The 14,344-nt window shown below is 47.1% G+C and overlaps 2 protein-coding genes across 23 annotated transcripts in view; one reads left to right on the top strand and one right to left on the bottom strand.

Annotated features, from left to right (window-relative positions):
• Positions 1-4,548, top strand: part of UBP1 (upstream binding protein 1) — a 70,794-nt gene extending 66,246 nt beyond the window's left edge. For all 8 annotated transcript variants that reach the window (XM_073810954.1, XM_073810956.1, XM_019946815.3 and 5 more), the window contains 2 exons: positions 676-727; positions 2,742-4,548. In XM_073810954.1, coding sequence (XP_073667055.1) covers positions 676-727; positions 2,742-2,779 — 90 coding nt within the window. In that variant the 3' untranslated portion in view covers positions 2,780-4,548. The remainder of the gene's footprint in view (positions 1-675; positions 728-2,741) is intronic.
• Positions 1-14,344, bottom strand: part of FBXL2 (F-box and leucine rich repeat protein 2) — an 86,982-nt gene that overhangs the window by 2,176 nt on the left and 70,462 nt on the right. For 7 of the 15 annotated variants that reach the window (XM_073810958.1, XM_073810961.1, XM_073810968.1 and 4 more), the window contains 5 exons: positions 14,029-14,089; positions 13,284-13,328; positions 12,750-12,806; positions 7,405-7,617; positions 3,634-6,759 (listed from right to left, as the gene is read on the bottom strand). In XM_073810958.1, coding sequence (XP_073667059.1) covers positions 6,652-6,759; positions 7,405-7,617; positions 12,750-12,806; positions 13,284-13,328; positions 14,029-14,089 — 484 coding nt within the window. In that variant the 3' untranslated portion in view covers positions 3,634-6,651. Of the gene's footprint in view, positions 1-3,633; positions 6,760-7,404; positions 7,618-7,737; positions 7,888-12,749; positions 12,807-13,283; positions 13,329-14,028; positions 14,090-14,344 lie in introns of those variants that run through there. The other 8 variants (XR_012334539.1, XR_012334540.1, XM_073810959.1 and 5 more) reach the window with 8 other exon arrangements.

The following is a 14,344-nucleotide window of genomic DNA, read 5'->3' as shown; positions in this document are numbered from 1 at the left end:
TGATATTTACTTTTATATGTATTACTGAAGTGCTATAGGAAAAAAGTCTGTGACTCCTTTGGCAAGTACTGATGAGAATCATTTTCAGAGTTGGGAATCAAGATTGGGAAGAATTTATAACCAAGAGTTCTAGGTGTCCTGAGTGGTAGAAGGAATACAGGTAAAGGAGAACCGGAGCTCCGATCCCGCCCTCTTTGAACTCCGACACTGGTCACTGGGGGGCTCTGGGTTAGCGAGCCTTTGGCCCTTTTTAGCAAGGCATTTGAATGTGTTTTCCTTTTGTGTACTATTTGATGGCTGATTTTAAAAAGCTGTGAGGTTAGAAGGGCAGTTCACTGCCGCCCCGTGTTCAGTGACAAGCAAGTAAGAGCACTTTGGCAGCAACTTTTTGTTAGTCACTATCACAGAACCCAGCAGCGAATGCCTCCCCGTAGGCTGGAGGGTGACTGACCAGATCGCCGGGCCCCCATGGGCAAGCACGGTCAGCACCGAGCTGGCCAGTACAGCAGGTGTAAGCCCTTGCTACCTCACACTGCCTATTTGAATTACCATTTTGGCCGTTGAGTCCTGTACTTGTACAGCTATATATAGATTATGACATTTTTCTTTTACTACTTTTACTCAGTTAAGAAAAGACACTTGGATCTTAATTATACATCTGCTTTATCCTTCTAGATGGTTCAGAACTTTCAAGATGAGAGTTGTTTTTTATTCTCCACAGTAAAAGGTACGTGTGTCTTGAAATGCGAGAATCATGAAAGATAGTGTGTGCCTGAAATCAGCAGTCATCTTGCATATTTACTTTTGGAAATGCTGGCTTTACTAATTTTAAGAAGTTTGAAAAAGGAATCAAGGAAATATTTCTAGTGACTGAAATATTGTGGAAATTAACTAGCAAGTAAGGAAGAGGAATCAGTCCTTCTGGATGCCTGGAGAAAAACCCCAGTCCATTTAGCGAACATTTTACTGAGCACCTCATGTCAGACACATGCCGTTGGTGCTAGAAAGGTCTTCCCCTCCTGTAGTGGGGAAAGGAAACCAGAATTGGTCCATAGATACACACAGATTACAAATAGGTAATTTAAGTGCCATGAATGAATGGGGAAGTGGGGTTGCTTGTGGATGAGGGGGCCACGCAGCTGTGGAGGCTTCTCTGAGGAGCTGTCACGAACGCTGAGACCTGGAGCCTGAGGGGGAACTGAACACACGAGGAGCAGCACCCCAGCTGGCGCGGGGCCGGGTGCAGAGGAAGGAGCGTGGCTGCTCTGGAGGCCTGAGAGGGCCCGTGGCTGCTGTGCAGGGCGAGGACAAGCAGAGCTGGAGGCGGGTCTGGTAGGCAATGCCTGGCGGTGGTGGGAGTTTAGATTTTATTTGAAATGCATTGCAAAGTCAGTGATGTTGTTTAAACAGACGAGTAACGTGAATAGATTTTTCTTTTCTTCCACTCGCAACTCTGTGGAGACAGATAAGAAGGTGGGAAAACTGGAGGCAGGAAATGTCATCTAGATGAGAGGTGACGGGATCTTGGACGCTGATAGACAGGGCCCTGCTGGGCTCCACATTGGAGGGAGGAGTGGTTGTGACTCTCACAGGAGCAGCTGGGCAGGCGGTGGTCGGTGGTCCCGGTGGAGAGGTAGGCGGGCTTGGGGGAAGCGGCCAAGGCTTCTGTTTTAGGACGTGGAAATCATAGCCGGCTGGGGCTGGCAAGAGAGGCCTGGGCTTGAGGTGTAAACCTGGAAGCCTTCAGGGTGTCCGCCGTGACTCAAAGCAGTAGAAATTCTTGAGGTTATGGAGGGAGAGAATGTGAAGAGCGGGCCCAGACGGGGTTCAGTAGAGTTCCAGTTACAGGGCTGGATAAAGGAGGGGTTTTTTAAATGTAAAGTTACTATGAGAAGAGACCTTTGAAAGTCTGATGAGTTAAGATCTAAAGCTGCACCTCAAAGAGCATGATGTCACGTGTCACCCTTTCCTGGGAAGAGAGCAGCCCACCTAGAAGGCAGGGGCTGAAGTTAGGACTTCACCCTGTGCCTGGCGTGTCTCCCAAGCCACCAAGTTAACCTGCGGTGCAGGGCTGTGTAGTCTGTGAACTGGCCCACTTTATCTTTTCTCATCAGACATGTTTAGTTTAGCACCCTTCTGGCTCAATTTTTCGTTCTCAAAACAATGCAGTTTTTACTCTGCAAAACTCACACTGTCTATAAAAGAGGCAGCTCGTACAGTGAACGCGTGGCTGCGTCCTGTGAAGGCGGTGGGGTTTCTGGTGTCAGGCATCACAGGACGTCCCCGGCTTGCTCAGTGTACTGTTTTCAGACATTGGTCCTTATGGAAAAATTCATTTGTTCCTTGATGACCGCCTGTACTGCTGCTTCTCGCCATCTCCCGAGAAACACTAGGCCATCGCGCAAAAGTAGTGATGTGTTTTTTTAAAATGTTTCAGATCTACTTTTGAGGAGTTCAAAAATTATTTCCAGAAAAGGTGGATGTAAGCACCCAGTTCATTGGATAGTCTGTGCCCTGTGCCTTGCCCTCAGGTCGGGGGTGGGGCGGGCCAAGGGAATGTGCATGTGATGCTGCCGTAGGCAAGAGGGACTGGAGCAAGTTAGCTTGTTTTCCTCTCGAATATTTAAAGGTACCCTCTGAACTGGGGCGGGGGGTTGTAGAGTTCTAGGAGTGTTCAACGTAGTCTTGATTCTCCAGCCTGGTAAAAAATTGAGCCTAACGTCCCTTTCTTTTTTCCACAGCTGAAAACGGCGGTGGCGTCCACATAATTTTGAAGTGACGTCTTGACGTAGTCTGAACTCTATTCAGCACCAGTTAAAGTTACGCTTAAAAGTGTGTGAAGACTGAATCCAAGAAGTCTTGGGATTGGATTTTACCGTATGAAATGTTTCATATTGAAAACACAGGATGACCCTTCTCACAAGCTGGATGAGAGGCACGTCTCCTTCGCTTCACTGCCTCGGCCTCGGCCCGGGACAGTGAGCACGTCGGGCCCCGGTGCAGGTAGGCCGCCTGCTTCTCTGCCAGAGAGGCCAGTAGACACAGTCCCTAGAAGCAGCCTTCGCTGTCTTTTTACACTGTATGCGGTTTGGAAATGAATGTAAAGACGTACTGTGGGCATTTACCTTTCTGGGCCAGTTCGGCTTCTGCTGCCGGGACCTTATGCTGACCTGGGTCGGGGTGGGGGGGCACTGGCTGCTGCGGGGCCAGTGCCAAATCCACGTGTGGAGAGAGGGAGGCCGGCGCTGATACGGGCCGATACTGGTCAGGGGAGAGGCTTGGCGCCTTCTTGGAAAAAATCATGTCTAAGGGTGCGCATCTGCCGTGATCATGCCAGATCGGAGAAGCCCCAAGCCAGGAAGAGGGGCGTGAAGCAAACTGCATTATCAAGAGTACCTTGGTGAGAGGATCAGTGTAAATCCTAATAGGTACAAAGACTTTTGTGTTTTTGCTTTGTCACAGATTTATTGAAAAACTTTTTGCTTCTGCTTCCGTTTTTAGCATTTTGGTTTTCATTTTTGAAGCCCCAATGCCTTTTAAACTCATGTGGTTTTCTTTCTCCTTTTCCTCCCTCTCTCTGTCTCTGACCACCCACCCCACCCTGCACCATACTGTTGTTGAACTTTTTTAAAGAAAGACCTGTCCCCAACATTGGAAATACACCTAAGCAGGAGAAAACAGTGTGATAGTTTCTGACTTGGTGTTAAGGGGTCTTCATTATCAAGAGTTGAAATTTATTTGTGGAACACTAGACATCACAAACACTATATTGTATCATCAAAATTCCTCACATTTCTCTAATATGGAGCTTTAGTACAATCACGGGTAACATTCTGGTGATTATTTAGGGACTTTTTTATACACCACATAATAGCTTCTTTTTCTATAAAAAGAGTGCCTCTTTCACAAAACCAATGCTTGTTGGCCAGTATACTTTCCAAAGGGAATCACTGTTTTTGCAATTTTTTCTACTATCAATCAATCAATCATCAATCATTATTATCTCTTCCCTTCACCCGAAGCCTTCCCAAAATTCATCAGCAAGCATTTGAGGCCTGTGGTGTACTAGACACAATTTTCTTTTCAAACTTCGATTCCATTTTAATTATACCATCTCTGTCCGTTTACCCAGTGTCTTGGTTTTGAGTGTATTATTTGATCCTTATCTTTGTTCAGGCAGAAATAAGAATGGGTAATTTTGAGTTTAAAATCTCTCCCAGAAGACAAAACTACTTCAGTGGGTGAAAGCTTTGGCATTTTATGTTTTATTCATAAAGGGGGTTATTTGATATGAAAAAGTAATGTCTCTAAATATTCCATCTTTGGTTTGAAAATATCCATAACAACTTGTATAGACCCTAAAGCAGGAGAGCTTTCCTTTCCGTCATTTTCCCTTTGCTTTTGTATGACCACATGTTTTCTGTACCAGTCACTTGGGAAAGAAGTGAGCTTCTCTCTTAATTAATTGTTTAGAGTTTTGCTTGTCTATTTAGCATTCCTTTTTGAGTCTCAAGATTTATGGAACAATAAATGTCATTTTTAATGCTGTGTGCTATTTTGAATTCCTCATCAGGTTTTACAAGTGGGGTAAAAATAATTAAAGCTCATCAAACTTGAAATGACACCAAGCAGCACATTAGTCTGTCCCAGTGAAACAGGTTAAATTATGGCACCAGCAAATTTGCTACTTTGTTTTTTTAATAGTAGGATGTACACATTTCAGTATAATAAATGTTTTCCGATTGTTTTGCAAATGTGTGTCTCATTTAAAATCCAAGTTCCTGCCAGTGTGTCACCTCATGTCATAGAATCAAGGAGTTCACTGTGTATGTTCTGAGTACACACCAGTCCCAATGTTGTTATAAGAGCTGATGGGAGTGTGTGTTTTCAGTTTGTTTCCTCAAAGCTGATGCAAACTGAGGACAGCTTATCCAGTGACTGTGCCACACTTAAAGGGGAAGCAAACCTGATTTTTCTTAACAGAGGTTCTCCTGTTTTGTAGATGTGGTCCAACGTCATTCAGCCAGAGTCCAGCAGCTGTGAGAGGTTGTGTCCGGGCTCAAAAGAGATAATGTATAGAAGGCCCATGGTCATTTAAATTTTTAAAATAGAAACTATATTCATAGCTTCCTGCAACAGCCATTTTTTCCCCCACACAGTGGTGTAAATGTATATTTAGATAACTGCTATGGTATACACACAATAAGGCAGCAGAATCATCAGGACTTTAATGCTTATTCTGATAATCCTGTTGATTGATTTATAGAGTTGTATATCCATCTATTTGCCTTCTCTCCCCAGAATGCAGCTGAGGCCTTGTATCCTAAATGCTTCTAAAACTCTCCACCTAATAGAACCGTAACCCAATTAGAAGTATTGCTCGTCATGGGGAAATTTCTCGTTTTTGCTGTTTCCCTCAGCTTCTCGTGAGCTCTGGGCTCTTCAGTTTGGGGCGTGGTTACTAAGAAGGGTTGGCTACCATTAACACAGAGATGCAGTAAAGGTCACAAATGTGGACAGCACAGAGCAGAAACCAGATCATCTTATCAGATTTCAGGTAACATTAGGAACGCCTGAATTTGGAAGATGGATTTGCTCAGATTTGTCTGCCATGAGATAATAGCAATAAAACCCTCTGGCTTAAGCATTGCAGTGGTTTATTCATTTTTATATAAGTCTCAAAGGTGCCAACACTTTACTGATTTTAGTTTTAAGTGTGTAAAATTTTTGAATAGTCCTGGTGTAACTTGATTTCTAAGATTTTAAAATAAACTTGGAAAAAAATCACACCCATTCTACATGCATCCATTATTTTTAATTGATTATATTATAGATAACTTGAGCCTTAATTCTGTTTCTTTAAGGTCCCCCAAAGTTTGTGAGACATGACATGATCAGCTTTTCTATAACAACAACACATTATGTGCCACAGCCTACGCCAGAGCTTATGATTTCCAATCAGGCAACACAAACTGAGTTGCTTTTGTTTAGTTTTTGGTCCCCAAAAGGATATACGACAAGTTGACAGAAACAGAAAGGTGAAGACCTTGCTTCACCCTGTTTAGAGTCCTCATTCTTTGGTGTCTCATGGAAACCTGTTAACTTGCCTTCCACGTAAGTCGCTACATAGAAAACTGTCGGGCATTATGAATTTGCAGTATAGTCACTTTGATAAAGTTGCTATTTAATCTTCAAAGTGGAAAAGTCCTGCTAATCAAAATGGAATCGTTGTGAATAAAAGTAGGCCACTGGCTGAAGTATCAGGTAGAAAATCAACAGCTTATTTTTCTGCTCAATTTGTGCTAACACTAATGGTCTGTTCGAGGAATGCTGACAAAGCCAAGGGCAGGAGTCCTGTACCGAGGGAGGCACCCATCTCTAGAGATCCAGGGCTCCTGCGTGGTCCTGGCTGCACTATGACCACTCTTGCCCTGTGGTAATTGACACAAGGCTTCGAATTGATTGCATCACAGCAGAATAAAGGTAAAAACTATCACGAGAGTTACTGCAGTCCCTGCAGAAGTCTTTTACCTGTAAATGCCTTTCCCAATGGAGAATCAACAGATTTGGATGATGGTGGACTACGTCAGAAAGACTCGGGTCCTCGGGAGGAAGGGACACCTCGTGAAGCCCTGGGGTGGGCAGCTGCTGTCAGAGGATGACACAGCACCTGCACAGCCTCTGTCCACTTCCTCCCACTGCTGTCGGCGGGGTGACAGGAGCAAAGTAGGCATGGACTTTGACATGAGGGAGCTGGGCCTGAAAGTAGAAAGGAAAAGTGTAGTCATAAGATAGTTTGGGGATTGCAGGCATAATCCTAGAAAAGCCCACAGTTCTCCTATAGAATCTAGTTCACTCTACCATTAGGCAGATAGTCCCAATAGAATTTCTGGTGTGCGCTAACGCTGCTCCTGTCGACATGCACGTCTCCCCAAACAGCACCTTTTAAAGACAAAGGGGTGGTCGTTGTCCCTGTGTGCAAACCAAGTAGAGATGTAACAGCTGTAGCACCTGGGGCTGCTTAGGGGTCTAAGTGCAAAGTTGCCTAAACTTAAAGCGTATTCAAGAACGACGGAGGTGAACTACATGCGGAAAGAACGCCACAGTTATTAAGACACTTTATACGTAGAAATTAGCAAAGTTCAAGCCTACTGATAACGGCCTTAAGTCCCTTTCCTTCTAGTAAGTTTGCTAATCAACAGACCACATGGAACCTCCACCCAGACCCATTCTAGAAGTCGACTCTTTCCAGGGTGGGGTCTAATGAGGAAATTTAGAAGAAGTCTAAGAGGATAGTTTGCGTAACTATTGGCCCAGGACAGAATGTAGAAAATGGATGTTGATTCTTGGTGTATTTGTCGTTTGCTGAGAAACTGCCAGGTGTGGCTGCTGCCCGACACTTACCCGCATCCGCTTGATGCCCGCGCGGGTGACCTGCTGGCAGTCGTACAGCTCGAGGCGCTCCAGGCCACGACAGTTCTCCAGGTGCTCCAGGGCCACGTCAGTGATGAGGAGGCAGTTGTCCAGTTCCAGCACCCGCAGCCTCTCGTGGCCGCAAGGGCTGTTGCTCAGGTGCAGGATCCCATCATCCGTGATGAGCTCACAGTGGGACAGGCTCTGGAATGAGGGGAAGCACAGATGTTTGCTGGACCCTCTCATTCCAAGGCTCACGGCCCAGGAAGAGCAGGGAAGCCGGCCCAGGCAGCCGACCACTGAGCAGCGGGAGGATGGAGCACAAAGCTGTGGGCCCATGGGCAGCGGCTTCTCTCACCTTCCCGCCAGGTAAAGATGGGAACCGACACTGCAGAGGGCGGTCTGCGCCGTGAGGATCCTGAACTCACCTCTTCCTGCAAACAGCGAATCTACAGCTACACAGGGAACAGCTTCCTCCAGAAAAAAACATAAAAACTGGCTGAACGACTCTCCACGTTGGGCAGATGAGAGAAGGCCCACTTGGAAGCGGAAGGAGAGGCTGGGCCAGTCTGTCATGAACCCCGGCCCCAAGCGCGGAGACCCCCGGGCAGGAGGGAACTCATAACCTGGAGCTTCTCACTGAGGAGCGAACGGTTTAGAACGGTTTAACCCCACATTAGGCACCTGAACGTCTAGCTGGAAAAACCAACCCGCTGACCTCCGAGAGACCCAGAAACCACAGCAATGTGAGGAGGAATTCAAAGGACTTTCACACCCAGGCCCTCCCCACCCCCAGGGCCCAGATGATGGAGGGGAGCCCAGCCCAGGTGTGGGAGGCTCGCCTGCTAGGTGACACATTGGGGGGCCTGCTGGGGTGCCCCCAGGGCCTAGGGATGGGCGGGGGCCATCTTTGCACATTCCCTCTGCTGAGCTCCAGCCACTGGATGACATTTTCTTTTTTAAATTCTGGGCTTCTTCCTTCCCGGTGAGCACTATTTCGCATCCTCTCCCGGCCCTGCCTCTGCCTTGCACCAGGGTGCCATCCTCATTCTCTGTCTCTATGTTTCTCTCAGGGGGAGAGTTTCACGTGTGTCTGGTGCCCCCGTTTTTGCAGCTGTTGCCAGGGGACACGTCCATCTCCTGGCCTGCGGGGTCCCACGGGACTGTAACCAATGGAGAGATTGTTACGTGGCTCCCACGTCCCGGGATCAGCAAGAGAAAACACCCAGGAGTCGTCTTTCTCGGAAGGAGGACTAGGAGCTTGTCCTCACAGCTGCAGCCAGGGGCACAAGTTTCTAATTAAACACACATCCAAGGGCTGACTGTAATCCTTCCTAGAGACCCTGGAGGCTGATGCTGTCCTTGCTCTCCCCTCTGCCGTGCTCCAGAGCACCAGGATCTCCCAGAGGGAGCTTTTACATCTGCCTGGTGACCTGGTTTCTATTTCTGGTGCCCCAGTCTTTGTATAAGGTGCCCATGGGATGCTCCTTGCTCACCTGGCCCTGATGGCCAAAGAAGGCTTGTATTCCTGGGTCCCATGGGACTTTAACATGAAAGAGTTCTTGGCAGGCTACCACCCCCAGGGCACTTTACAGACAGCAGGCTGAAACACACCCCCAGCCTTTCTGGGAAAGAGGCCTATTTGCTTGTCCTGGAGCTTACAGGGCGGGCTTCAGGTCTGGTACACATCTAGAGGCCTACAGATGTGCTCTCAGCAAAGGTAGGTGCAGGTACATGCCATCTCTGCACTCTCCCTGGTCAGTATCCCCCCAGACAGGAGTTTATGCCCTTATCTGGGAAAAGAACCAAACAGAGGTCACGGAGCTGAAGAATACAACTGAACTGAAAAATAAAGTAGAAGGTTTCAAGAACAGACTAGATGAAGCAGATAAAAGGATCAGTGACTTGAAGACATGGCAGTGAAAATCACCCAATCAGAGCAGCAAAGAGAAAAAGAATGAAAAAAAGTAAAGAAGATACCCTAACAGACTTATGGGACAATATCAAGTGGACTAATGTTCTCATTATGAGGGTAACAGAAGGAGAAGAGAGAGAAAGAGGCAGAAAAGCTAATGGAGAAAATAATGGCTGAAAACTTCTCTAGGCTGGGGGAGGAAACACATCCAGATTCAGGAAGCCCAGAGAATTCCAAATAAGATGAGACCCACGCCAAAACACATTACAATTAAAATGTCAAAAATTAAAGAATCTTAAGAGCAGCAAGAGAAAAACAACTTGTTATATACAAGGGAACTCCCCGTAAGACTATCAGCAGGCTTTTCAGTAGAAACTTTGCAGGCCAGAATGGAGGGGCACAATATATTCAGAGTGCTGACAGAAATGAAAAAAAATTCCAACCAAGAATACTAAACCCAACAAAGTTATTCAGAACTGAAGGAGAGATAGGAATTCCCTGGCGGTCCAGTGGTTAGGACTCAGCGCTTTCACTGCTGGGGCCCAGGTTCAGTCCCTGGTTGGGGAGCTAAGATACTGCAAGCCACACAGCGTGGCCACAAAAAAAGAACGGAAGGAGAGAGTTTTCCAGACAAGCTAAAGCTAAACTAGTTCATCACCACTAAACCTGCCTTACAAGAAATGTTAAAGGGACTTTGTTAAGCTGAAAAGGGCACTAATTAGTAACAAGAAAACATGAAGGTACAAATCTCACTGGTAAAGGCTGTGATAAATCAGGGTGAAAGATAAAACTCTGTGGCATCAAGAAAATAATATAGTCTTTATTGGCTGCAATTCTTTATTCTTTAATAGCTAAAATTCTTAGATAGCTTCTAGGACCAATGAGCTGCATTAATATTTTAAAAGTCAAAAAAACTGGCTCTGGTACTGAAGAGGAAACCAGCCCCCCAATTATCAATAGAACCTGCTGATGACATCCTACAAACTAAAAACTGAAGTAACGAAGAGGATCCTTAACCTCCTTTGAACAAACTTCATGAACTCCTCTGTGTTCTTTTGAATCTGGAGTTCCCCTTGTTTGCAACTGTATATTTGACTTATTTTCAAAGAAACATGATGAGTTTCCCTTTCAAAATGGCCTTCTAGATTTGGTTTTTGTGAGAGTACAAGGCCCTTCCTCCCTTGAGGATCACAGAGCAGTTCCTGGAAGGGGTGGGGTATGTGCACACTTGCCTCCTTCACATGTGAAGAAGAACCAGGGAACTGAAGTTTAGCAAATGAGGTGTGATAGTTACCTGGCTCGGGGCTAGTGGTCACTTCCCTCATTTCTTCCTGCTTGCAGATCTTTAGTAAAAGCTAAAAACCAGATTTCAAAATTCTGAATCTATGGAGCTTTGCCCCAATAGCACTGGCTCCTCTGAGCTCCCCAGGCTGGGGGAGGACTCCCTGGGGTGGACCCCTGGCTCCAGCATGGAGAGCACTGTCTGGCCCTCCCCCAGGGAGGTGGGGACCGGCTGCTCCTAAGCGCGTGTCCCAGGCGCACCCGGGCTGCCCCGCACCAAGACTCTGCATCTGTGCTGTGAGACCTGCAGCAGCAGAAACGCACATCCAACAACCCTGAGCTTCCACTCACCCTTGGCTCTACCTGGGGGCTGACAGAGGCGCTGCTACCATGTCCGTAGCAGGGAGAGCCCCTGGAGTATCCGTTAACAAGGATCCAGACACACACTGCTGTGCAATTTCTGAGTGACGATAAAGTCTGTCTCTTCTGATGAATGATCTTTTCACTCTCCAGTGCCTAGAACAGTGCCCGGCGTGTAATGGTCCTCAAGAGGTGTTTGTAGAGTGAATTTGATGAATATAATCAGATTTAATCCACAGCATTTCCCTTTTCTGTGTGGGCTACCAGGCATCTCCAAAGCTAAGTTTAGATTTCAACTGCAACTGTTTCCCTGCTTTTCTGCTAATAATCCTCCAGGTATTTTTATTTTCATTTGAGGCTCTTATCTTGGACTTCTGGGTTTTATTATAGTTTATCTTTTACTCTAAGTCCCCTTTCTGGAAGTAGCTTGTATGAATATCGGGGAAGATGGAGAAGATTTCAGTCACCAGAATCCCCGCTGGGGAGAACACTATTTGGAAGACATTTCCTGACCCATCGCTGAGGTGGGCCTGCACTCCTGAGGAAGCAGGAGTTAGGGAGCTGGTGGAAGGCCTTGTCCCGTGCACACAAGAGACGACACTGCCCAAGGGGTGGGAGTCCAAGTCCAGGGTATCTCCGAGTCGGGGAGAGAGCCCTTGGGCAACAGGGAGGAGGGAGGTTAAAACAGGAAACAAAGCACGGGGCTCCTAACCTTCCCCACACCTCTGAGAAGCAGGCCATCTCAGGGACACGGGGACAAGGGGTGGAGAAAGCCCATCAGACAACTGGTTCTATCAATTATAAAACCAGATCAGAACTAATTTGGGAGTAAAGACATTAGAAAGACAAAATTATCTGCAGGTGTGTAGAGGGAAACAGTTTCAGCAGAGAATCTGGAAACAGGTAGGTTTCTGACTATCTCTGAAGTCTGCCACCAAACTCAAAGTCCCAGAGCTGTCCAAAGCCCAGCACACTTGTGCCTGAGGGAGAAGCATCCAGAAGGAATGTGGAAATAAGGAAAACTGGTGAGGAGAGTAACTCAAGGCCAAATGGAGCTCTAATGATGTTATAAAATCCTAGCCCTTGCTGACAGAGCAAGTTCAAAGGGGATAGAGAGAGCTGGCTTAAAAATCTGTCGTGTATCTCAGGACAGTGGGAAGACCAGACCCCACGGAAGCCACGAGATCTGGGTCCTTTGGGCAGTTGTGTAAATCTGGGCAAGCTTCTTAACCGCGCTGAGCCTCAGCTTCCTCACTGATAAAATAGGGATGTCCATGGTGCCCACATCACAGGGCTGTGTTGGGATTCAGTGAGTCAGTGTATCTGGTGGGAGCAGGCAGCCAAATGGGGACTCCACCCCTGCTTCACATCCAGCAGCCGGATGGGAAACGTGCATGCGACGTCTGCATGGCTAAGAGTGTCAATGACACTCTTCATTGCTCATTCTAGATCTTTCAGTATATTCTAATTCCCCCCCCCCCATAGATATTTGAGCAGATATGAAATGTAATATAAGGATGGCCTCATTTTAACCGTGCTAACTTTCACTATACCCGACATGATGAACATGAATTTGAGTAAGGACGCTGGTCCCTATATTAGGTTCACACCCTAAAATGAAAGCAGTGACATTTAGATACCCTGCCTCCCAAGTGAGCCCAACGCACAGACCTTTGAAACCAAGAATGATGACACCCTATGGAAAGGAAGGCTCTTGCTGTAGTACGGGGGTTCTTTCATCCCTAAGAGGTAAGTAACGTCACAAAAAGCTCAGACTCACCAGGGCTTGCAGTTTAGGACAGTGAATGGAGAGCTGGATGAGTGTGCTGTCGGTTATCTGGAGAGAAACACGTGGTGTCAGTGTGGCTTCTACACCAGAACTTAATACCTAATCCTGCTTCTCCTGAATACAAGAATCAAAAGGTGCAAAAGAGAATTAAAAACTCATCTCAAGCACACTTGGGCTGGGAGCCCGAGGGACAAAGGGACAAAGAGGGTCCCCCGAGATTCTTCTCTGTAGAGTCACCTCATCACTGGACATGCAAGCTTATTTCTCCCTTAAGTTTTGTGAAAATGAGTCCTTTTGTTTTTTTAATGTTTGGCAAAAGATGGTGCTATCCTGAACTTGGCTGTAACTCTGATGACTGAGAACAGCCCAAAGTTTATGCATCCCCCTCCCGTGGCCCTCACAGGTTCCCAAGCCCTTACACCTACGCTGGGGCAAGGAGGGTCCAGACAATGGCCAGTTGGCATCTCTGGTTACGCCTGTCAGTGGCTGAGGGGCGCCCTGCAGAGCTGTCAGGAGTCCACTCACCAAGATGCATTCTTCGAGATCCATCTTCTCCAGGTCATGACAATTCTGAAAAAGTCCATAAGAGTCCATAAGACACCCCATTCCGAAGGTGACCCAGTGAGCCAGCACTTTTGAGCAGGTGCCCTTTGAATCATATTCACTTTGGAAATGGGCATTAGGGCTGCATTTCCTTCTCTCATCCTGGAAAGGCAGTTGTCTGCACCTTCCCAGTGGCTCACAGGTATCAGCACAGAGATTTTAGCCATGGAATGGGCTCTGGGAGGTCGTGGGGGTGGGCGCTCAGCCACGGTGGGGATGGTGGAGGGCTGGGGTAGGAGGAAGAGTGTATCAGCATCCCCAGGAGGTCATGGGTTCTGGGCAGCAGGCCACAGGGGCCCCACAGTGGTTGGCACTGGCAGGGCAGTGTGGAGAGAGAGGGCAGAGGCAGAGCCCAGCCCAGCTGAGGGATGCTACTGAGAGGCTGAGTCGGGGTCTGTGTGAGGAAGGGCATCTCCCGGCAGGGAGGAGGCTCTTCTCATTGGGGTCCCACCTGACCAAGTGAGAGTGAGGTCCACGCCTGGTACAGGACCTGCCTAGCTTTCCAGCCTGCTGGGGAAAATTCAGAACACCCCCCACAAGGACTCTATTCTACTTGGTGCCTGTCATTTCTGAAGGTAGTTTTTTGCACACTCCAAGACCACTCCAATTCACTTTGACTGAGGGAGGTGAATTAGTTTGGTTTGATTTTGTAAAACCTCTGTCTTACCCGAGCTAAAAGTGTAAAGCCTGCATCAGTCAAATGGGAACATCGGGCAGCCTCCAAGATCCTGGGATAAGGAGTGCACAGAAGACAAAGTGGCGACTGGTTAACAACAGAAAAGCGTTCTTTACAATGCTCTGGAGTTTATTCCACTCTGTGACACAAAAAGGAGGCTCAGGAGGAATGTGACCTGCCCAAAGTCCCATCCCAAACTTGGTCAGTAAATCCAGGAATCTTCCCACAATACCAGCACATGGTTGCTGTTTTTAGATATTATTCTAATATGTGTTGACTTCTAAACAATTAAAATGTACTTTCACTC

This window comes from Tursiops truncatus, chromosome 10 (genome assembly GCF_011762595.2).
Source record: "Tursiops truncatus isolate mTurTru1 chromosome 10, mTurTru1.mat.Y, whole genome shotgun sequence".
Lineage (NCBI taxonomy): Eukaryota > Metazoa > Chordata > Mammalia > Artiodactyla > Delphinidae > Tursiops > Tursiops truncatus.
Note: the sequence above shows the minus strand (reverse complement) of the source record. Positions and strands in the feature narration are given on the sequence as shown.